The following is a 24,984-nucleotide window of genomic DNA, read 5'->3' as shown; positions in this document are numbered from 1 at the left end:
AAAAAAAAAAAAAGAGCTGATGACTTTGAATATGCTTGCTACTTCAGTGGTTTGTAGCAATTTGTTTCAACCTAGAAAGTTTAGCATAATAGTCAAAGTAAAGTTATTTTTTTTATTTTTTATTTTTTTTTTTCATTTTTCTGAAGCTGGAAACGGGGAGAGACAGTCAGACAGACTCCCGCATGCGCCCGACCGGGATCCACCCAGCACGCCCACCAGGGGCGACGCTCTGCCCACCAGGGGGCGATGCTCTGCCCATCCTGGGCGTCGCCATATTGCGACCAGAGCCACTCTAGCGCCTGGGGCAGAGGCCACAGAGCCATCCCCAGCGCCCGGGCCATCTTTGCTCCAATGGAGCCTTGGCTGCGGGAGGGGAAGAGAGAGACAGAGAGGAAAGTGCGGCGGAGGGGTGGAGAAGCAAATGGGCGCTTCTCCTGTGTGCCCTGGCCGGGAATCGAACCCGGGTCCTCCGCACGCTAGGCCGACGCTCTACCGCTGAGCCAACTGGCCAGGGCGTAAAGTTATTTTTTTATTTTTTATTTTTCCGAAGTGAGAAGTGGGGGGTGGCAGACAGACAGACTACCACATGCGCCCAAGTGGGATCCACCTGGCATGCCGACCAGGGGGCGATGCTCAGCCCGTCTGGGGCGTTGCTCCGTTGCATCTGGAGCCATTCTAGTGCCTGAGGTGGAGGCCATAGAGCCATCCTCAGTGCCTGGGCCTACTTTGCTCCCATGGAGCTTTGGCTGCGGGAGGGGAAGAGAAAGATAAGAGAGAAAGGAGAGGGCGAGGGGTGGAGAAGCAGATGGGCGCTTCTCTTGTGTGTCCTGGCCAGGAATCGAACCCGGGACTTCCACACACCAGGCCGATGCTTTACTGGCCAGGGCAAAAGTATAATAAATTTTAACAGACTTCACCAGGTACACATTTATTAGTTATAGAGGCTAAGCTGTTCTTTGGAATTAATTAAATCAGATGGCATAAACCACATCTTAAATAAACTGGATAAATACCCTTGATATTTACCCCCAGAAAGAGACACACATCAACTCAAATAGTTTAAATATACTGAAATAATTTGGTATACCAGTTTAAATATTTTCATGAATTTGAACTGAACCACATTCAAACTGCTAAAAGAAGTTCATTTAAGTAGAAAGTGGGAGGAGAGGCCTCAGACTTGGGAGGGGCAGGGGACGGAGTCTGGTGGCTCATGTTACAGCCCCATCTCTCCATAGTGTCACCCAATGTCAGTTTCAGTCTCAGAGTGGCTCTAGTCACTGTTGTGTGATAGCTATCAGTGATAGAGGCCAGTGCTTCCTCCTCCACTTTCAGAGAGCATGCTCTGTCCAGCATCCCAAACTAGAATCATCCCTGACTGGAGCTGCTTACATTCCACGCCCAACCCCTAATTAATGATTGGTTAGGAAAACTGGCCTTCACCAATCAGGGTGCAGTCTGGATGGAGCTGGAGATAAAATTATTTCCCAAGAAGGACACAGATTATGTGAAGGATAAGTAGTTACTAGTAAAAGAAAATTAGGAAAAGGGAAGAAAGAATACTGGATGTTGTTCATAACGCGAACATCTGGCCTCAAAGACAATAGTAAGCTCCAACTTGACTGAAAATTACTGTTGAGATTACTAATAAGAAAATAGTTTCAAGATTACAAACAACAACAAAATTCCAAGGCCAGTAAGTTTCTTTTATTACAATTATTTTTGCATTTGACTTAAGATGGTTGAATGATTTCATTTTTTTTTTTAATAAACATTACATTAATTCCCATGCAAAAACCCAAGACCGCATATGCCTGATTTCAATTGAATCTGTAAGTGTGGACAGTCAAGATCAAAACCAAAATATTGCTTGACCTCTCCATAGTAGACACCATGGTCACTCTTTGAGAGATCAGCAGGCCCCCTGACCTCCCGAACACCACAGTTGGCAATGATTCCACACCAAAACAGAGCCAATGCCTTGTGGCACCTAGCCCTGGCAGGCATTTCATTCGGAAAGATGAGACAGCTCTAGCCAAGGCCGCTGCCCACAGTCATGTCCTGGTTCCTGCTGTATTGCAAAACCTGCTTTTGAATAGGAAACAGCATGATAGCTTCTCTTTGGGGATTATAAATTCTTCCTGCCAGTTTTCCTCAAAACCCTTAGTAGAAGCAAAGAGACGTTACAAAACAGCCTACCTCTATAACCCCAAAAGAAATTCTTACAAAGACACATTCTATCAAGTATATATTTTTCCCAGCTTCAGGTGAAGTCACTCAGCAGGTATCAAGTTTTAAGAAATTCTCTCAGTAAATCAGGAACCAGGAATATCAAAGAGGGCACAACGGGAGCCCATAATTAAAGGAGAACTAAACCAACACAAAGAATCATCCCACTGATGGAGAGAAGTGGGCTCAACGAAGAAAATGACAGCATTTCAAAACAGAGGATGTCAATTTATATTGAAGTACACAACATCGGAACTCTGACAATGGCAAAAAACTTCATTAGTGCAAATAACAATTATAATGGTATGTTCTTTTAATAAGGTTTAAATAAGGCTTCAAATAATTACACACACTAAAACTACTGTTTGGAAACCTTAATTCTGTTTGGAAAGTTGTCAAATACAACCTCCAAAACATCCAAAGTTCTGATTGAGGACGATTACATTCGATGAAGTTGCTCCAGAACAGAATCTGTAGCGTTATCACTTTCAAAGCCTGAACTGTTTGGTGGAAAAGGAGAAACTGCTCTGGCCGCTGGTCACTAGAATTCAATCCAGCTGACATGCCAGGTAGTTCCCAGGTTCAGATGATTCGCAAATATCTGTAGTGATGAAAGCTCATTTAAAAATAATTAATAATAAAAAAGACAAATAAAAAAAAACAAAAAAATAACAGAATCCTATGTGTCAGAAAGAGATCTGCTGCCCCACCCCCATTAACAAATTTGTACAAAGCATCAAACGGGGGGGGGGGGCGGGGGGGGGGGAGAGAATTCATGGGCATCTTCATCTATGGCTCAAGTTCTCCTAAAAACAAAAAAACAAAAACCCAAAAACTAACTACGTGACAATAACTATAAAAAGTAAACAAAACCAGAGGCAGAATCTGAAATAGTAATAGACTGTCTCAGAGCCTGCCCCATCCTGCAGAAAACAGGAGACTTAAAATGTGTTCTTAACAGATCCAATCTAGGCTGGATATGTAAGAAACAGAAGCCAGTGGCACAAACCACACGACCCATGATGAGAGTTTTAGAACCGGGGGAGAAAAAAAAGGCAGCAAAATGTTCAGAAAAATTTATCATCAATTCTGAAATGGGGCCTCGTGACATCGTCAGGGTTAATAAAGACAGAGATGGACTTCCCCGGGTTCTCAGTCACTAGCTGCTGCAGTTTTTTGGCCAAACGGTCATCAGGCTGGTTGGGGTCCCCTCCGTCCGACTGCGGGGAGGGGATGCTGGTGGTGCTTCCTCGCCTCTGGAGCTCCAGCGTCAGCCGGTTGGCGGCCTTGACGTGCTCGATGGCAGTGCGCAGGTGCTCCGCGGGGTCGGAGCGGACGGAGGACAGCTTCCGCGCCTGGAGCATGACTGTCTCCTCTGACAGGTGCTCCAGCATGTTGCACTGGGGAATGAAATAATTGGGGCACATCTTGTTGACCAGACAGTGTTGCAGGTCATCAATGAGGCCCAGCAAAAAGTGGGCTGCATAGTCTTCTTGAGCCAAGTAGTTGGCAGGAAGTCTGTCACAGGCCCAAAGCATCATGCTCCGCAGGTGATAGGGGCTGATGGCCTTGGGCCGGGACAGGAGTTTAATGATGATGGCTTTGCAGGCCTGGTAGGCCTGCATGAGGCTGCTGGAGATGCACTTCTTCAACTGCACCTCACTCCTGGCAAAGGACAGCCGCCATTCATTGTCCTTCTTACCCTTGTAGGAGCAAGCAGGCACCAAATAAAACCCGCTGATGACCTCTTCCTCAGTGATCTTCCCATCCCAAAAGTGGTTCTCCATGAGCCAGCTCTGGGCCACTGCAGGCCAGCCTTTGAAAGATACCACGGGGACAATATCGTACAACATGCGACTGCTCCCCACACCCAGGATGATGGAGATGATGGTCCCGTTCTTTTCTACCTTCTCCACCTTTGGCATCCCCCGTTGGGGTTTCTTCTGTATCTCTGACAGGACAATGCTGATGGAGTCATAGAACCAGTCGGCCACTTTGGTTGGGGAAAAGAAGTAGTTGGTGGCGCCATTGATGTGATCCACAATGGTACAGCAGTCTTTCCACTTACTGATTGTCCCCTCATCAAAGAGACGGAGGCTCAGCCAAGAATGGCACAAAGCTGAGTGGCGCATATCGAGTGTCACGGGCTGATTGCGGTCATGCAGCTTCAGGGCTGGCACCAGAAGGGTAAAGTCCATGTCGTAGTCAGTCCCCCGGGCATAGATGTTAAGCTCATCCAAGTCCAGGTCCACTACTCCTTCCCGAACCCCTCCAGACAGCAGCAGGTACTCATTGGCCACGGGAAGTTTTTGGTCCAGCTTCTGCACCATTCCTAGAAACAGAAAAAGAAAGAAATATTACAGGCAGCACAGACACAGGAGTCTTATGCATCAATACAGAATGTGCAAGGATTCCAAAAAACACTACTCATTATTACTATAAAACCGGATCTTAGGCTCCTGCACAGACCCAGCGCGAATCCTTCCTTTTCTAAGTGGGAGAATTATGACAGATTGTTCTCTCAGTGACAGCAGGATCATCTTCATTCATAAACCTCTTCCCCACCCCAACCCCCGTCATCACCTCAGTTAATGGTGTTGCCATCCACTTAGTCACTCAGGATGAAAACCTCGGTAAGCTTCAGTTCTTTCTTTCCGGTCCTCCATCTCTGCTGCCACCATACAAAGCCAAGCTCTCTGGTCTCTTGCCAAAGTGGTCTCCCTCCCCCGTGCTCTCCCTGCTTAAAATGGTTCTCTATGCCAGCAAAAGTCAAAGTGGGCTGTGGACACGGAGAGTGGGACCCTTTCAGGGGACAGTGAGGGCATAGTTCTTTTCATACTATTAACACTTTGTTTGCTTTTTCACTGTGTTGACACTTGAGCTGATGGTGTCAAAGCAATGAGGGGGGGGGGGTTCAAAGCTGCTGAGGAGGTGGCGTTAGTAAAGGCAGTGGGTCCAAACTGTGCAAGGAGTCATTGGATTCTTTGCTCCTGACATGCTCCTTTGTACCTTTTCTGTGGGGGTGGGGGGTAGACAATGACAGACAGACAGAAAGAAAGAGAGATGAGAAGCATCAACTCCTAGTTGCGGCACCTTAGTTTTTCACTGATTGCTCTCTCATACATGCCTTGACCTGGGGGGCCGCAAGTGAGCCAGTAACCCCTTGCTCAAACCAGCGACCTTGGCCTCAAACCAGCGGGGTCATGTCTATGATCCCGTGCTCAAGCCGGCGACCTCGTACTCAAGCCAAGGCCTCGAGGTTTCAAACCTGGGTCCTCAGCGTTCCAGACTGATGCTCTATCCACTGCGCCACCACCTGGTCAGGCACACTAGCATTTTTTTTTCAAATCCAATTTTATACAAGAAAATCCTTAATAGAAAAAATAAAAAGATTAGTTTGTCAAATGCTTTTAAGTCTTGAGCAACCTTCCTTATATCCTGTGAGGAAATGGGAAGGGGCCATTTCGCAATTCCTCTTCACGTGGAAACACAAAACCTAAGGAAAGCCCTCAGGTGACCGACACAGTGAGTTGTGGCCTAAATTAGCAGCTTTGTTCAGGAAACACCATTTTTACTTACAAAATCAACTGATAAAATATGGGTATGCAGATGGGTTTTGATAGATACTTTCATAAAAAAATGACCACAATGAGCCTATCTTCATGAAAACAACTGAACTATTTATTGCCAATGAAAAAAACTGGAGCTTTCAATTTAAAAAATTAATTAGAATACTCATCTAAAGCATGAGCTTAACAATTTCACAAAGTATAGTTTCCTGCTGAGATGGGTGGTAATGTACCAATGTGATTTTTTAAAAAATGATATTCTGAGCTTTGTGAGAGTCGGAACTGGGTCTCCAATAGGCATGAGGCAGGCGTAGGCTAGGGTCGCAGCCAGGGGGCACCCATGCCACCACTGAGTGACCAGTGAAAGATAGACGGCTAGGTGGATTAACAGGGCTTCAACCTGAAGTGCTGAAATAAAGGTCAGAGAGCAATGACTGTTTTACGGACAACATACAAACGGACCCTCCCAGCCTCCCGTCTTCTACAATACATTTCCTTGAGCTTTGTTATCTGACAGACTACCAGAATCACTCTCTGTGACTTAGTTAACTTTTCCCTACAGATGGCAAAAAACTACAATTCTATTAGTCACTGAAATTACCTTTAATCAACATAGCTTGTTATTCACAGGACAAATCCGATGCTAATAAATAAACCATATACAGGTATTCATGTTACCACTGTATTTCAGAAGTTAACATTCACTTATTTAAAAGTTCTTTTTTTTTTTTTTCATTCTTTAAAATTCTATTTTTCAAACCACATTCATTACCCATGAGAAAGTCTTCCATTTAGCAACATTTCCTTCCAGACAGACTGGAATATAGCAAGCTACCACTTTCTTTTTAAAGCAATCAATACATTATACAATGTTGAAAGAGTCTCAACAATTTATCCCAAGGGAAATCCAGTGAGCCCAATTCTTTGGGGCTGTTTCTCACACAAACGGTGCTAGGATGAGGCACCCAGACCCAGCTTCAATAAAGAATGACTTCACTGTCTCAGCTGCTGGGAGTGCGGTCAGCCTGATCCCTTAGTGATGGTGTCAGCTGCAAAGAACCACCTCAACCAAGGTCATGTCCTGAATTTGGGGTAGGGATAGAGGGTACACTTCCAGTACCCGATCAGTGCAGGAGTGCCCCAGAGTTCAGGATACCCTGAATGTACATTTCCAATACCCTCAAATGGGAGAGTCAGCAAAGGCTGATGCAACCTGCAGGGAAAGCCAACTTCTCCCTCTGTCTGACCCTGCTTCTCACCCCTCCCTTCCTTCCACAGGTGCAGAGCCCAAGGCTGCTCCTTAATAAATATCCTAACTCCATTTCAGGGGATTCTTCCTGAGGAACCCAAATTAAAGACACTAACATACTCAAAGGAGAGAGAGACCAGAAAAAAAGACACCAGCCTACTACACAAGGAGAAACAGCCTTCACTACAAATCAGCACAGAAAGTTTATGTCCCTTTTAAAAGCCAATGCCAACAACCAGGAAAGGCACAAATACTACCACCGTGAGTCACAGCTTGGCCGCAAAGGGGTGAGACTGGCTTCTCAGAAGTCAGAAGTTGTGAAAGTCATTTACTATTTTATAGTTACATGTATGTACAGTAGCTTTAAAAGAGAAACATCTGATAATGAAATCATTTACTCATCTTTATTTCAAATACTCTTTCATTCTAGCATTTGGAGTGCCATAACTATAAATGGGGAAAAGCGTAAAATGCTGTATTGTGGTTAGTAATTAAGATCTGAATCAATTAAAAAGGTGTTGTTATTTGGGTACAACACTGTCGTCTCCTTTTAGACATAAATAACTCAATATTTTATGCATCCTTTTGCAAAGACAGGATCAAAGTGGCTCTGAGCACACTAGCCAGGTCCTGTCTTTACAAGCAGAATAACGCACTGCACTAACGGGCTAGGGATAATTTGTTTACAAACATCCCTCCAAGTTTTGCCTTGTCTTGTCTGTCACAGGTAAGAAAAAGCTAAACTCCCTTCTGCCCTCTGCTGGCTAAAGAAGTGATATTTTTCACTGGTTAGTATACTTGCTATACATAAGACCTCTTTCCTCCCAATTGCTGCTTAGGTAAAATGTTGGTTCTTTTTTCAAAGAAAAAGTATTTGTATACCAAGTATTTGGCTAAATGCTAATATTCAGAATTAGGGTAATGTTAGACACTCCTTCTTCCTTTAAAGTGCAGAGAATTTTAGCAGCAAACAGACTATGGCTGAGACTCATTTGCTAATAAGATTCTACAAGTTAGAAATAAAGTCCCTAAGGCCACATTGTTCTAGAAGCTAATCCCTTGTGACATCCACAGTTCCATCCAGCCTGCCAGAGCCCATTAGTCTGCAGTTTTGTGACTGGGTTACACAAACTGGAGCCTTACCCGGCATTATACAAACTCAAGTGCCCGTTTTGAAAACTTTCCTGGGCTAAGTTTAAGTGAAAATGAGCTGACATCAGCTATCACAGCAGATGGGTTGCCACGCAACTAAAACACAGCCAGGGGCTGAGAGTGGAATAGAGGAAGAAAAAAAAATCAGTTGTACATTTTGGCTGTGGGCATCAGTTCCAGAAATTACCACCTCTGAATTGATCCAAGGATTTTTATGCAATTGCAAGAGGGTAAAATCAAGTGATCCTGGCTGTTTGGCTATTAGTAAATTTATCCAAAAGGAAGGAGATACACAGACCACTGAGCTTGTCAGCGGCAAAGAGAAGGAGGGATGGAGAAAGCTTATTCCTCTGGGTGGGTCTCTCTTTATGGAAGCATTGCATACGTCTGCTCTTAAACCACAGATTAAAACTGATTCAATTCTTGTAACTGATTCCTTGATTTCAGTTTATTTCATAGTTTCTACTTAATATCACTGGGGCCTTGAGTTGAGGGAATGTGTTCCCTGTTATTCACTTTGTTCTTTGCTGATTCTCTTTGGAATCTCTAGGGCAAAATGGAACTCTGTCCCAGAATCCCTTATAGTCTAGTGAACAAAACTTCAGCACATTACACTGAATTCAAATCACTAGCCTCTATCACTCAAACCCAGAATGCCAGATTACTAACAACAGAGCACAGAACTAGGTATCATTTGAAATCAGGCAGATAGTTTAATAAATACTGAACAGTTAAGTGAAATTAGTACTTGTACAGATTTCTAGTTTTGTTTTTTTAAAAAAATGTTACCTATGTTAAGGGAAGAAAAATCTATCAAAGAGGTAAAATTTTAATGTCTTGTAATTAAAGCTACAGAACCAGATAAATTTTATCTCTATATATATCTTTGACCATGTATAGTAAAAAGATTTCTATGTAGCTAAAAAAAGACCTGAATATCTCAATAATATTTCTTGTTTCATAAGAAAGTATTTTTGCCCTGGCCGGTTGGCTCAGCGGTAGAGCGTCGGCCTGGTGTGCGGGGGACCCGGGTTCGATTCCCGGACAGGGCACATAGGAGAAGTGCCCATTTGCTTCTCCACCCCCCCCTTCCTCTCTGTCTCTCTCTTCCCCTCCTGCAGCCAAGGCTCCATTGGAGCAAAGATGGCCCGGGCGCTGGGGATGGCTCCTTGGCCTCTGCCCCAGGCGCTAGAGTGGCTCTGGTAGGGGCAGAGCGACGCCCAGGAGGGGCAGAACATCACCCCCTGGTGGGCAGAGCGTTGCGTGCCGGGTGGATCCCAGTCGGGCGCATGCGGGAGTCTGTCTGACTGTCTCTCTCCGTTTCCAGCTTCAGAAAAATACAAAAAAAAAAAAAAAAGTATTTTTTTGCCTCAATATTTGCCACAATAACAGCACCTTATTGTAGCAATGATACTTTTTTTTCCTCTTTGAAATAATTTTTTATTTTTCAAATGATTCTTAATGGTGGAAAGGGCGCAGAACTGGCCCATGTTGGAAAGTCCTTCTGTGGTTCTGCTATATTCCCCTAGGGGAGCAGTTTCCTTAGGGGCTAGCAAACAATATAAAACCTTCCCATAAATAACATTATGATTTATTATTCAAAGGAGTAAATATTTTTGCCAAGTTTACTTGATATTTTGATAAATATTCTGAGAAGAAAGCATGGCCACTTCTAACAAAGTCACTCATCTATGGAGTTTTTAATATCCTCAGTTTGGGGAACAGTTTAACATTCCCCTCATTCATGACTAGAATTCACATATATGAAGTTCCTCATTTTACAGATAAAAACAAAACAAAAAAACAACACACACACACAAAAAAACAAAAATTAAAAAAAAAAACAGTGAGGTTCAAAGAGGGAAAATAATTAATTCAATGTCACACAGCCCATATCAGATCAACGGCATTGTCTTATTTCCACATTTATGGCAAAGGTCAAAATGCCACACACATCCTGTTCTCCCCACAACAATGACCCAACTTGCCACAAATGCAGAATGGCTCTGAAGGGAAGTAGCGGAGGTCGCTAGGCAAAGTGCCAGCTTTGTGCTTTTGTTGGTCAAAGCTGTAGTGTGACCTCGGACAAGCGGCGAACATGTCTGACTATCCACACTTACTACAAGAAAGAACGGGCCTGATCTGACTTGCAAGAAGCAATTAGTACTGTGTTCTCAACTGAATATACTATTAGACACAGAATATGCAAAATCAGACACCAATAGGCTTCCCAGCTTTTCAATACTTTGCTGAATGATCATTAATATTAATAACTATAATAATATGGTTCATACATTCAAGAGTTCATTTTAATTGGCATAACTTTTGAGATAATTGCATATTAAATTCATTGAAACATTTTAGAAACTGATTAATTCACATATGGTAATGACCTATTGACTAAATTGCATATCTATAGTAACAGACCTGATTTATTTATTTACATTTTGTAAACATTTTTTTAAATTTTATTTTATTTTTATTTATTCATTTTTAGAGAGGAGAGAGAGACAGAAAGGGAGAGAGAGGAAAGAGAGAAGGGGGGAGGAGCTGGAAGCATCAACTCCCATATGTGCCTTGACCAGGCAAGCCCAGGTTTCAAACCGGCGACCTCAGCATTTCCAGGTCAACGCTTTATCCACTGCGCCACCACAGGTCAGGCTTTATTTACATTTTAACAGACCTGATTTAAAAGATGCCTCCTCAAAGAAGTCTTCCCTGATCTTTTCTCATTTTGACACTAATATGTGTGCAAAAGCACGGGAGTCAGAGTAAGACAGGTTTGGGTTTAAATCCTAAGCATTTACTACTTAAGTAAGCCTGACAAGTTACTTAACCTCTCTGAGCTTCCAATTCCTCAACTGTTTAAAACAAACTCCCCATAAAATTGCCCTGCTAGGACTGATATGAAATACCCAAGAACATCTATGTCGATATTTAGTTAATGTTCTCGTATGTTCTTCCCTTTCTCTGTCACCTATAAAACGGGATTGTTGTTAAAGATTTACCTGAACAGGAAAATCTACCTAAAGCCTCTAGCACACGTACAGCATACAGACCATGTTAGGTGAAGGGACAGCAATGGCTGCCTCTGCCTGGCTGGACGCAGCCTACTGCTAGCCCGGGAGCGCCTGCTCTGGTGGAGCCGCCGTGGAAGGCAGGGTGGATTCCAGCCCTCCCCCGTTCCCTCGGGACCACTGCCCTGTGGAATGAATAACCTGTCCACCTCTGCGAAGGGTCTGAATCTGAATTATTACGCTAGCACTTCCTACACCTGTTATCACAGTGGGCTGTATTCATGGCTTATTTCCCGCCTACATCAGAGAACAGTATAAAGTGGTTGGCACAGTAACTGACAAAAAAGCTCATCAAATGAAAGGTGTGATCATAGTCAAGGGTCTGTAAACTTGGGTAGTCAAGGTTTTATTACTGCAGTGGCTAACACAGACCTGGGGTTAGAAGGCAACTGCTTGTTGAATGTATCCTTTGTTTCAGTCAAGTCGAATATCTCATTAACCATAACCCTGGGATCATGGAATTTGTTACAGGATATAATATAAAATATAATCAGCATATGTCCAAAAAACATTTACTAATAATCCAAAAATCAGCTTGAGAAAAAAGGCCTAATTTTTCATTATTGTTATTCTTAAAAGTTAAAACTCAAGTTCTACCAATTGGATGGCTCTGTCAAAGTCTACTAAGCTATTTTGCAGAGAATACACGAGGTCGGCCTGGATTCAATCCAATTCATCCATGACCACATAATTAACCACTCTGGGCTTCAGTTTCCTTGAATAACATTGGGAAATAACTAAAACTTGAGTAGGTGGCCATAGGAATGAAACAAGAAAACGCACATCACCTAATCACTCCATGAGTGGTCTGCGGCTTCCTCAGCAGTAAGGGAGGTTATGGGCACATAATCAATATATTCCCCCCACCTACAAAGTCCTGCCCTTCCCTTTCTTTTCAGTTCTTAGGATAGTTTAAAAGCTCATGGTTTCCACCAATCAGAACTTATTGTGAAAACTCACACAGGAGTCTACTTAGCCCCACTTAGCAGTATCCCACAGCCGTAACAGGGTACAACATTAGACGTTCATTTACAAGAGGAGTGTTCACTTTAGAAGGCTCATTCTTGACAGATAAGTGAAAAGTATCAGTAATGCCAATATGCATCAAATGGCTACTACATAAGGCTATAGAAATGTATCAGAGATGGTTGGATTACCACCCTCCTGACCATCAGAAGCAGTAATGAACCAGTGATGAAGAAGCTCAGGATTAAGTCTCCTGCATCCCCATCACCTCTGCCTGTCACCCAGCTGATATGGTTTAAAATTTACATTCCCTTGTCATTCATGATATATATATATATGGACCCCTCTCCTATGTAAACAAAACTAACAACAATTCCTTATTATTATCATAGACTTCTCTTGGTTTTACTGTTTCCTCACATTTGTGAACACATGAGTATGTCTCAGGTGTGCATGGTGCCCTGCTTGCATCCCAGCCTGCCCAACTTCACCTGCAGCTTCGGAAGGCAGTGCCCTGCACCTGCCAACGTCTCTCCTCACAGCTAGTGACCCTGCTCCAGGAACTGCCCCACATGCAGGAGTCGGTGCGGGAGAGCCGATGTCACTGGGGTCAACCCTCAACCGACAGAAGACAGGAGTCTGTGGCAAATGCCCTGGCTTTACCAGACTCTGGTGGGAAATTTTTAAGATTGGAAAAGAAGACAGAAGAAGAGAGTGAGAGTGAAAATGAGTGAGAGAGAGTGAGCGAGAGAAAGAGAGATTCTAGTTTGGTTCTACACAATTTCCCAGGGAATAAATACCACCTGATTAATACACTCAGCTCATCAGCAGACCCTTTTTGACACTTTTTGCTTCTGTTTCAGCTGCTCTACTCCCTCACTTTTGCTTCTTAGTATTGCCTTCCAAATGAACTATCACACCAGTGTGGTTTCCTTTCTAAAACTGTGTATGTGTGCCTGACCTGTGGTGGCGCAGTGGATAAAACATCAACCTGGAACGCTGAGGTCGCCGGTTCAATACCCTGGGCTTGCCCGGTCAAGGCACATATGGAAGTTGATGCTTCCTGCTCCTTCCCCCCTTTTCTCTCTGTCTCTATCTCTCTCTAAAAATGAATAAATAAAATCTTTAAAAAATAAAAAAACTGCGTGTGTGCACGTGCGTGCACGTGCTCATCTCTGCTAAAAATTCCAGATGAAATCACAGCACCTCAGATGTATAATTGGTCTAAGCTGACAGTACTGAATTACTTGCTCTTCCCACATGAAGTCCTAGATCAGACCATATTCTCAAAAGGAGTTAATCAGCTTCCTCCAAGGAGCAATATGTTTTCCAGTGCATTTAAAGTTAGCACCTGCCTATTCATTCTTTGCTTTGTGAATAACCCAATTCTTCTAATTTCCCAAAGGACATTCTAAAACCTCCTTTGGTTCTAGAGAATGTTCGAGAGATGTAAATTCATACATTACTTAAAGATAGACATTTCTTCCCCAAACTACAAAACAACAACAACAACAAAATGGTGAGCAAAGCTGGAGGAGAAAGTTAAAACTTAGGTGAGGAGTCTGGCTTCCCAGGTTACTGCAGGAACTGACGTCAGAATGAAGCGTTGTTCCAATGGACCCTCCTCGTTCAGATGGAAACGTCTCCAGCCATGTACAAAGACGAAAATACCATCTCTCATTCATCCTCTGGGAGTATTCTGCCTGTTTTTCTAACTCAGGGGTCCGCAAACTTTCTACACAGGGGGCCAGTTCACTGTCCCTCAGACTGTTGGAGGGCAGGACTATTAAAAAAAAAAACTATGAATAAATCCCTATGCACACTGCACATATCTTATTTTAAAGTTAAAAAAAAGGGGGGGGGGACAAATACAATATTTAAAATAAAGACCAAGTAAATTTAAATCAACAAACTGACCAATATTTCAATGGGAACTAGGCTCCTCTCACTGACCACCAATGAAAGAGGTGCCCCTTCTGAAGTGCGGCGGGGGCCGGATAGATGGCCTCAGGGGGCTGCATGTGATCCGCGGGCCGTAGTTTGGGGACCCCTGTTCTAAATTGTATGGGAAAAAAGTCCAAGTGACATATTTAATCTCTCCACTCAATGACCTATGTCCGTAATTTCTTTAGTGTAGTGCTTAGACCAGCTGTCAATTATCTGTTGACCTCCATCAGATGACCTGTGGACTATCTCCAAAATTCGCACAACAGAAGTCAGCTGAATGAGTGAATAGAAAATATAGCCTAAAGATAGTTTTCGGGAATCATCCAGGATGAAAGCTATCAGAGTGACAGACTGAGATTGACAGGGTAACTGTCACACTGTTATTTCCAGACAGAATGAGACTTCAGAGCCACTATATCTGCAGGCAAGAAAATCATATCACACACTCAGAAGAGAGGGAAGGGAGAAGGTAGGAGCTTACTAATGAGCTGACCTTAAACTACATGCTAACTACACAAAAAAATCTCTGATCTCTGAGAATAATTTAACTCTAGGACATTGCCCAAAACACATTTCTCAATTTTCAGTCAACAATCATAGCCGGAGACTAGGAGAAAATGAGTACATAATTATAGTGTGATCTAAGATCAAAGTCTAATACCTGATTTTTTAAAAAATATTATGACAGTGCATTTTCTCTTTGATGTGCAAGAACAGACGCTGTGAGCAGATTCCATCTTACAAAGCAATTCCCACGAGTGCCAGGAGAGGGCACCCTTACTCCATTCATTTACTGAGAGATTCTAGCAGGGCTCCAGAGTCATAATCCTAGAATGGAAAGTTCTGGGGAAACAGAGGTTTAGGAGGGAGCTGAGACTATATTAAAAGCATCACCCCAGGGCCTACTTGCCCTGGTAGCACCCAGTGACTCACAACTTTGTCTTTTGGTCTCCCACAGAAAATCTAGTTACTCGGGCTCCATCTAGGTTGGACCAAGACTGAAAAATGCCTTGTCTGGGCAGGCAATGTGGTTGACATTGATTCTCAAACTGTACTGAAGACAAGACACAGAGTTTCAGCTCTCTCATCTGTTGCAGCTGAGATAAAATAATAAAAAGAAAAACAACAAAAAGAACACATGGATAAAGCTTCAAATGCCAGGAATAAGGGGAAGAAAGGGCAGAAGAAATAGTCCCTGATGTTATGGTGATAAGGGACCTTCTGCAGAACTTTTTGATTCTGACTACAAATAAACACAGTAAAAGATTTTAGGAGCCAAGACGATAAATAAAAAAATTACTTTTTTAACTGGGCTTCATTCAATAACCTCAAAATAAACATTGCTTACATTATATGATGCTTTGCAGTTCCCAGAATGGCCAGTCATTTTCTCATTTGTTCCTAGCAATAATTCTGCAAAGAGCCTTATAGTTCTCACTGCACAGATGCAGAAACTGAGGCCCTTGGCAGCCAACTAGCCTATGAAGGACACAAAATGGCTACACAGTTCTTTGGCTTAACCTAGATTAAAAAGTAGTCTGGGCCCTGGCCGGTTGGCTCAGCGGTAGAGCGTCGGCCTGGCGTGCGGGGGACCCGGGTTCGATTCCCGGCCAGGGCACATAGGAGAAGCGCCCATTTGCTTCTCCACCCCCCCTCCTTCCTCTCTGTCTCTCTCTTCCCCTCCCACAGCCAAGGCTCCATTGGAGCAAAGATGGCCCGGGCGCTGGGGATGGCTCCTTGGCCTCTGCCCCAGGCACTAGAGTGGCTCTGGTCGCGGCAGAGTGACACCCCGGAGGGGCAGAGCATCGCCCCCTGGTGGGCAGAGCGTCGCCCCTGGTGGGTGTGCCGGGTGGATCCCGGTCGGGTGCATGCGGGAGTCTGTCTGTCTGTCTTGCCCCTTTTCCAGCTTCAGAAAAATATAAAAAAAAAAAAAAGAAGGAGTCTGACCACACACGATTATTGTGAAGGAAGCATATCACTGGGACACTTTCCAGGCGATTAATTTGTTGCAGGGTGGGCAGCAAGGGTAGGAAAGGGCTCAGAGTGTAAAGCTGGTCGGCCAGGGGCAATCTGGAGATGGTAAGATGGCCCTCGTTCCTTATATAAACGCATGATCATTTCTAGAAAGTAACTTGTCTTTAAGAGTCAAATCAATGTTATTCATCAATTTCTCATATAGCACATTGTTGTAATACCTAATATATTAACAATGACGACCTATAGATTGTCTTTATCTTCATTTATGTAAATTGTTATTTCAAACACTAATATCCTCAAATCGAGTTTCCAAACAAAGAAGTAACATCTGAAAACTCGGCTATTTCTAGAAATAACTCCAATATGAAATCATAAACGTTGTTGCATTGTATGAAGCTGGAATGCTCCATGCAAAATTTCAGGTTAGTACAACCACACCCATAACCATAACTTAAGGAAGGACTAAGGGATCAAATCAACATTTCCAAGGAAAACAGACATGGAGAACAGTACCGACAGCCCAAGAGACTAATGAAGAGCAGAAGCGGCTTCTGAGCCACCGTTCTCTACCTGATAATTATGTCCAGGATCCAGGTAAAAACACACTTTCCTGTTTGAGCTTTGAAAATGTTCACATCTAAAGAAATGAGACTTAAAAGCAAGCCAGTCAAAGCCCTATGGGGCAGCAGTTTAAAAGCAAGAGCAGATCATTTGAAAGAGGGACAAATTGGTGCAGTGTTTTTAAATCCACACCTGCATAAAAAGGAAAAAAAAAAGTCAGAGAAAGTCAAAAAGTGAGTAGGAAAGTGGTATATGAGAGATGGCTTTTTTATCCTACCTTTTCTCTAACCATCAAAAAGAAAAAAAAATGGAGCAAATATCAGTGGTTTGGGAGTAAAAATGGGAACTCAGTATTCTAGCCAGAAATTGTGAACCAAAATCGTGCCTAGTTATTTTTTTTTAACTTTACAGTGTTAAAGATTTTTTTTTTTTTAATTAAGTGAGAGGCAGGGAGGCACGCAGACAGATTCCCACATGCGCCCTGACGAGGATCCACCTGCCCATCTGGAGCCACTGCTCCATTGCTCGGCAACTGAGCTATTTTAGCACCTGAGGTAAGGCCAAGGAGCCATCCTCAGCACCCAGGGCCAATTTGCTAGAATCTTTTTGAGCCATGGCTGCAGGAGAGGAAGAGAAAGAGAAAGAAAGAAGAGGGAAGGGTGGAGAAGAGAAGGGTCGCTTCTTCTGTGTGCCCTGGCTGGGAATTGAACCCAGGACTTCCACACGCAGGGCTGATGCTCTACTTCTGAGCCAGCTGGCCAGGGCCAAAGGATATTGTTTGGATCAGTTGCCAATTCCATAACTCTTGGACTCCAGGGGGTGCAGTTGTATGTGCTTATTCCCACCCTGACAGAAAAATGAATGGATCATAGATTACTAGAGCCAGAACTGACTTTCAAAATTATATACACCAACTGTCATGGTCCAGACTAGGTTACTGAAGCCTAAAAGACAAGCGTGACACAGCACAGCACCTGGTCCAGGTGCTGAAAATAGAATTTAAAGTCCTGATGCCCAATCCAGGGTTCTTTCCACGCCACCTACCTATAATCAAGGGTCTCTAACCATAGGGTCTGTGGAAAAAACAGGTGTCACATCCCAGCCAAGAAGGACCAAAGCAGCATCTCCAAGGAGATGAGTGTTTCAAACAGGCAATGTGAATGGTTTTAAACACTGAGACTGTCCGCTCCCTTCCTCAATTTCAAAGCAGGAGGCTTCATTGCATGGATGCAGGAATGGCAGCTGTCAAAGCAGAGGAAGGGATTCACCGGACAGTAAACTGGTTCAAGTGTTGGAAACGTGACAATCATTGAGATTCAGGAAATATATGACATCCCTCACTCTACCCAACTGAAACATAGATGAACATTCCCAAGCTCCCAACTATTTATTTTGCTTTGACTGAAAAAGATATTTCTTGCTCAGATATTTTTTCATACTCCCCCCCCCCCCCCCCCCCGCAGATAGTGGCTGGTTTTTGTCCTCTATTCGACCTTAAGCTTGGACAAAGTAATTGTATAATATATACAATTATAATAATAATCCAAGAATCCTTCAGGGCTCCTGGCTCACACCGCCCCTCACTTGGAACACGTGTGGGTCAGTGAGTACCAGCTGTGGGGCCGACTTGGCAGCCGAGCAATACACCTGTAGTGATGGACACAATTACAGCTCAGTCCTTGAAACCCAAGATCACACAGTTTGAACAGAAGTGTACAATTTTCAAAGCTATCAGCTGTCCTGGAAGCGAATTTAGACACCCGTATTCAAACAGACTCACTTCCAAAAAATCCGGTCAGGTTAGGTTTTATAGTTAAGTGAGAAAAAGACTAAATGACAAGAATTGTTTTTAAAAGACAGCGCTTGGAGAAAGGTCACTAAAGGACTCAAACCCAAGTGCACTGTGAACTTGAGGTGCAGAAATCCCATTTTTAAGGTAGTAAAAATGACATTTGTGCACAGAACCAGGTCTGGTCATGACGGTAACTCTCAGATGAAAAAAATCTGTAATTCCATTAAAACACGGAGAGGCGCAGGGGTGATTTGGAGAGAAACCCTCCAACAAAACCGTACGGAAGTTCTCAGGGATTCCACTAGAGGTCATGCCTTCCTCGCTTTTCTTTTCAGTTGTTGAACAGGCTCTAACGGAAAAAGGGAGAGAAAACCAGCCTAAAGGTTGGAGATTATATTTATATATTTATTTATTTATTTATATTTATATTTGTAATTTTATTTCATACCTGACCTTACTGACACGCTTTCACTGTGAGTCAGAAATGAATCTGGGTTGCAGAAACAGTGCTTCTCATTGGTGAAGCCCGAATGCCCACGTGCTGTTTGCAGCATCCTACTGAAACAGTGGGATATCATACATCCACTGATAAAACTCCACAGCTTTGGGCCCTGGCCGGTTGGCTCAGCGGTACAGCATGAGCTGAGGTTCGATTCCCCGTCAAGGCACACACAGGAGAAGCGCCCTTCTGCTTTTCTACCCCTCCCCTCTCGCTTCTCTCTCTCTCTCTCCTCCCCTCCTGCAGCCATGGCTTGACTGGAGTGAGTTGGCCTCGGGTACTGAGGATGGCTCCAGTTTCAACAGAGTAATGACCCCAGATGGGCAGCGCATCACCCCTTAGTGGGCTTGCCGGGTGGATCCCGGTCAGGGTGCACACCAGAATCTGTCTCTGCCTCCCTTCCTCTTACTAAATTAAAAAACAACAAAAACAAAACTCCATAGCTTTGGGATGAAAAAAGGCATATGGAAAAAAGATCCTAACAGATAATGTAGATAAAGTAGATGATGTGATGGAGATTATGGATTTAGGATACAGAAAAGCTTGACTGTGAATCCTAGCTGTTTTCTGATAAATTAGGTATATGAGCAGAAGGTAGTGAAGGGCTGGAGGGTGAACAGACGCTGCCTCACACAGCGGCTCTCTCACTAGCGCGCACAATCCCCCAGAGAAACTCTTAAGACACAGATTACCGGGCCGCAGCCCCCAGAATTCCTGACTCGGTGAGTCTGGGCGGGCCCGAGAATGTGCGTTACTAACTAGTTCACAGTGATTCTGAACCAGGGCCAGCTGGGCCAGGACCACACTCTGAGAACCACTGGTTTAACACAGCTGCAGAACGTACAAGTCAGCTGCAGGGAAGACAATGGGGTCAGAATGAGAAACCTGGGCTCTCATCCTGACCTTCCACTGATCCAGCCTGACAGGGAAGGTCACACCTGTCACGCCTCTGTTTGTTTCCCTGTAAAGAGGAACAATCTCTGCCTACCTATCACAGTCGAAAGAGGAGATGGGTACACTAAACTCTGAAACATTACAAAATGCTCTGTTTTTATGAATTTGACTCCAAAGGCAAGAGAAGTGAAGGCAAAAATAAATGAATGGGACTACATCAGACTAAGAAGTTTTTGCTCAGCAAGAGAAAATGACAACAAAATAAACAGCCAACTAAATGGGAAATGATATTTTCAAACAACAGTTCAGATAAGGGCCTAATATCCAAAATATACAAAGAACTCATAAAACTCAACAACAAACAAACAAACAATCCAATAAAAAAAATGGGAAGAGGACATGAACAGACACTTCTCCCAGGAAGAAATACAAATGGCCAACAGATATATGAAAAGATGCTCATCTTCTTTAGTTATTAGAGAAATGCAAATCAAAACTGCAATGAGATACTACCTCACACCTGTTAGATTAGCTATTATTAGCAAGACAGGTAATAGCAAATGCTGGAGAGGCTGTGGAGAAAAAGGAACCCTCATTCACTGTTGGTAGGAATGTAAAGTAGTACAACCATTATGGAAGAAAGTATGGTGGTTCCTCAAAAAACTGAAAATAGAACTACCTTATGACCCAGCAATCCCTCTATTGGGTACATACCCCAAAAACTCAGAAACATTGATACGTAAAGACACATGTAGCCCCATGTTCATTGCAGCATTGTTCACAGTGGCCAGGACATGGAAACAACCAAAAAGCCCTTCAATAGAAGACTGGATAAAGAAGATGTGGCACATATACACTATGGAATACTACTCAGCCATAAGAAATGATGACATCAGATAATTTACAGCAAAATGGTGGGATCTTGATAACATGATACGAAGTGAAATAAGTAAATCAGAAAAAACCAGGAACTGCATTATTCCATACGTAGGTGGGATATAAAAGTGAGACTAAGAGACATTGATAAGAGTGTGGTGGTTACGGGGGGAGGGGGGAGAGGGAGAGGGAAAAGGGGAGGGGCACAAAGAAAACTAGATAGAAGGTGACGGAGGACAATCTGACTTTGGGTGATGGGTATGCAACATAATTGATTGACAAGATAACCTGGACATGTTTTCTTTAAACATATGTACCCTGATTTATTGATGTCACCCTAGTAAAATTAATAATAAAAAAAAAATGCTCTGTAAGAACAAGGTATCATGCTCAACAATTCCAACGAGCCTGTGGTAGTTCACGTGAGTTGTCAACCTGTCTGCATCGGGGGCGCCCAGATTCCTGGGCGCGTATTTTTGTGTGTCTGTGAGGGTGCTTCCAAATGAGACTAGCATTTGAATTGGTGGACTCAGTAAAATAGACTGCACCCCCCCTCAATGGCAGGCATCATCCAATCCCTTGAGGGCCTGAATAAAACAAAAAGGCAGAGGAATGAGGAATCTGCCCCCTTTTTCTGCCTTGCTGCTTAAGCTGGGACACCTCATCTCATAATCTCTCTTGCTCAGACTGCGACTTACACCATTGGCTCCCCTGGTCCTCAGGCCTGTGGACTCAGACTAACTCACACCACTGGCTTTCCTGGGTCTCCAGCTTGTAGACAGCAGATCGTGAAACTTTCCAGCCTCCATAATTAGGTGAATTACTTAAGAGATTTTCTAAAGATTAGAAGTGAAAGTCCTACATTCCAGTCCGGGTTCTGCCTCTGACTTACCCTGGACTCACACTTGACCTTTTGGGCCCCAGTTTTATATCTAGCAAAGGGTTTAGAGAGAAGACGATTTCTCAGAATTTTCAAATGGAAAACTGCTGTGGTTCTGTGATCAGAACACAACCAAGGCCAGGGGCTCAGGTGGGCGGGTCTGTCAATAGAGGGAACACCATCCCCTTCCAGAACTGGGGCAACCTTTTATATTCTGTCTGCATGAATCATGCAGCAGTAACCTAACGGTCACAAGCTTTGTCCCCATTTCGGTCTAGACCAGAGGTCTCAAACTCGCGGCCCGCCGAACAATTTTTTGCGGCCCGCAGACTAATCCACGAACTACAGTTTCTGGTCGTTTTGTGACACTGAAAAGTGTTGCGTAACAGTTGCCTTTTGTAGACCTAGTGCGGCCCACCGAACGGCTGTGATCTTGCTCTGCAGCCCACATGCTGAGTTGAGTTTGAGACCCCTGAACGACCTGTCACAGGATCCCAGTGCACTATCGGCCCTGCCAGCCCTCGGCATTAGCTCGCAAACAGTCCAGAACCAAACTCCACACTGGCTTTCTGCAGCAAAACCAGTAAATTTGTCATCATTACACAGGTACTACTATAGCTCTACACTATCAATTCAGCTGATAAATATTTGATATTCTATATCCATAATGTCTGTGTGTCATTGTGATAGTTGAGCTCAGACCCTCATATCTCTCACAGAGAAACTGTAACACCTCTTAATTGGACTCTACTCCCCACCAACTTCCCCTAGCATAAGCTGACAAAGGGGCTTCATAAAGCATGACTAGAATCACGTCACTCTCCTGCTCAAAATCCTTTGCTGGTGCCCTCATCCCTGTAGTCAGGCTCCCACATTCTGAAGCCAATCACCATTTCAACCTTTATCTTTTCTTTTTTCAAGTGAGAAAAGGGGAGACAGAGAGACAGACTCCCGCATGCACCCCAACCATGATCCACCTGGCAAACCCATATGAGGCTGATGCTTGGATCAACCAAGCTATTCTCAGCACCTGGGGTCAACACTTGAACCAAAGAGCCACTGGCTGTAGGAGAGGAAGAGAGACAATGGGGAGAAAGAGGGGAAGAGAAGCAGATGGTCGCTTCTCCTAGTGTGCCCCGACCCCAGGATCAAACCCAGGACGTCTGCATGCTGGGCTGATACTCTGTCCACTGAGCCAGCTAGCCAAGCCCAAGAATCCCATTGTCTTATCACTCACCTCTCAACAGTTAGCAGTTTATGGCTGATCTTATTTCATCTCAGCTGCATATTCTGTTCCCTCCTATTATTATTATTTGTTTTCTTCTTTTCCAAATGAGGGGAGATAAAGACAGACCCCCATGCACCTTGACTGGGTTCCATCCAGCAACTTCCCATCTGGGGCTGATGCTCTGCCCATCTGGGACCATTCTTGCAACTAGGCTATTTCTAGCACCTGAGTTGGAGGCTCCATGAAGCTATCCTCAGTGCCCAGGGCAAATGCACTCAAACCAATTGAGCCACTGGCTGTGAAAAGGGAAAAGAGAGAAGGGGAAAGAGGGAGGGGAAGAGAAGTAGATGTCACTTCTCATGTGTGCCCTGATTGGGGATCGAACCTGGGATGTCCACATGCCAGTCCGACAATCTATCCACTGAGCCAAACCAGCCAGGGGGCTTAACCTTTATCTTTTTTTTCTTTCTTTTTTTTTTTCTTAACCTTTATCTTAACCGGTCCCTTATGTGTCTCTGTTGTGCCAGCCCCAATGTGGAGTCCCCAAATTATGCTGGTTCCCCAAATATGTCTCATGCTTTCTGGCTTCCAGCCTTTGCTCATTCTTTTCTTTTGCCCTCCAAACTTGCCTGGTGAAATCCTGCCAATTCTATTCCTCCTAAAATAACCATTTCATTTCCTAACCCCCCCCCCAATCAGACACATTACTTCCTGATTCACCCGATATTCTCTGAGATTTGCATTGTGACGTGTATTGCAGATATTCCCATGTCTCACACAAGAGCACGTGTTTTTTGAGGATAGGGATAGAACCTTACTCACCTCTGTCCCACTGAGTTCTCTGTCGGGTCAACTGAGATCTACAAGGCTGTCCTGATATAGAATGTGACACTGTTCTATGAACTGGTTTATACAGAACTGGCAAATGGTGGTCTTCTGTCAGCACAATTAAAGTGGTTTCTGTTCACATGCAAATTTCCCAGAACAGTAATCTTCTGGATAAGCAAGGAAGAGCAACTAAACCACATGTCCCCAATGACAGCAGAAGGCAGGAGCCCCACCTGCAGAGGGATGACACTCATGCTTTTCCCGGCTCCGACTGGCATGTGGTCTGTTGTGGGAATGTTGGGCTTTGGGTACTTTTGTTGTGTATTTATTTATTATGATTTTAGTCCATTTTATTCTTGTCTCCAAAATTCAATAACTGTATTTCTTTTTACAACCCTTCTGATCAACCTTTTTAACGTTTAACCTTTTTTTTTTTTAAGGTAAAGTCTTATTTAGAGTAATATTCCTATATTTTTTTAGTATCGTTATTGCTTTTGTGAATGTCCCAGTCACAAAATCAAACGGGTTTTGATCTTATATTTCCCAGAATCCCTGTTGTTTTTGGAAGGCAATTTCATGGAGCAGGAAGATGTTAAGGAATGTGTACAGTGTACTGTTAAACAAAGGTCCAGACTAGTCCTCAACCAGGAACAGAAGTCAGGCTGCTGGTCAGAAGAAAGGAATGAGACTGACCGGCAAGTCCTTCGGCAATTCCCTTCGATGGCAGTTGTTCAAACCAGCTTCCATCTAACTGAAACCCGGAGGCTGGGCAGACAGAGCTGACCCGAGCAGGCGCGAGAATGGAAGTGACTCACAGTTTTCCTGGACAGCCGAGCCTCTCTGGGGAGTGCCAGCGCCAGAGGTCACTGGGCTCTGTAGTGAGTGGAGGGCGCAGGCAGATGGAAAGTAGAGGGAGGCCGTGCACCTCCAACCCCCTCCTCCCCATTTATTTCTTTTACATATTGGGCTTCTTCTGATGCTTCTATATATTATAAGGAAGAGTCCTACAGTTTTAAAAGGAATGGGGGAAAGGTTTGAAAATCACTGCATCATATGCAGCTGGCTATTTCCCAATTCTGCCCGAGGCGGGCCTTCAGTGGAAAAATAAATCAGTGCTTACAAAAGAGCTCCTCTCTACAGAATGCTGTTGTGGGGTCCCCAGCTCCCTGCTCTAATCATTCCAACACTGTCTAAAAAGACTTCACTTTGTGACAACTTTCCTGGCTCACTGAACTATCTCTGTCCCTGTCCACAGCAGAT

At 43.9% G+C, this 24,984-nt stretch overlaps 1 protein-coding gene across 1 annotated transcript in view; it reads right to left on the bottom strand.

Annotated features, from left to right (window-relative positions):
• Positions 1–3,293: 3,293 nt before the first annotated feature.
• The window catches only part of MB21D2 (Mab-21 domain containing 2), a 126,274-nt gene continuing 104,583 nt past the window's right edge, over positions 3,294–24,984 (bottom strand). The window contains exon 2 of the mRNA XM_066347559.1: positions 3,294–4,561. Coding sequence (XP_066203656.1) covers positions 3,297–4,561 — 1,265 coding nt within the window. The 3' untranslated portion in view covers positions 3,294–3,296. The remainder of the gene's footprint in view (positions 4,562–24,984) is intronic.

Source organism: Saccopteryx leptura, chromosome 8 (genome assembly GCF_036850995.1).
Source record: "Saccopteryx leptura isolate mSacLep1 chromosome 8, mSacLep1_pri_phased_curated, whole genome shotgun sequence".
Classification (NCBI taxonomy): Eukaryota; Metazoa; Chordata; class Mammalia; order Chiroptera; family Emballonuridae; genus Saccopteryx; species Saccopteryx leptura.
This window is presented reverse-complemented; position numbering and strand designations above follow the sequence as displayed.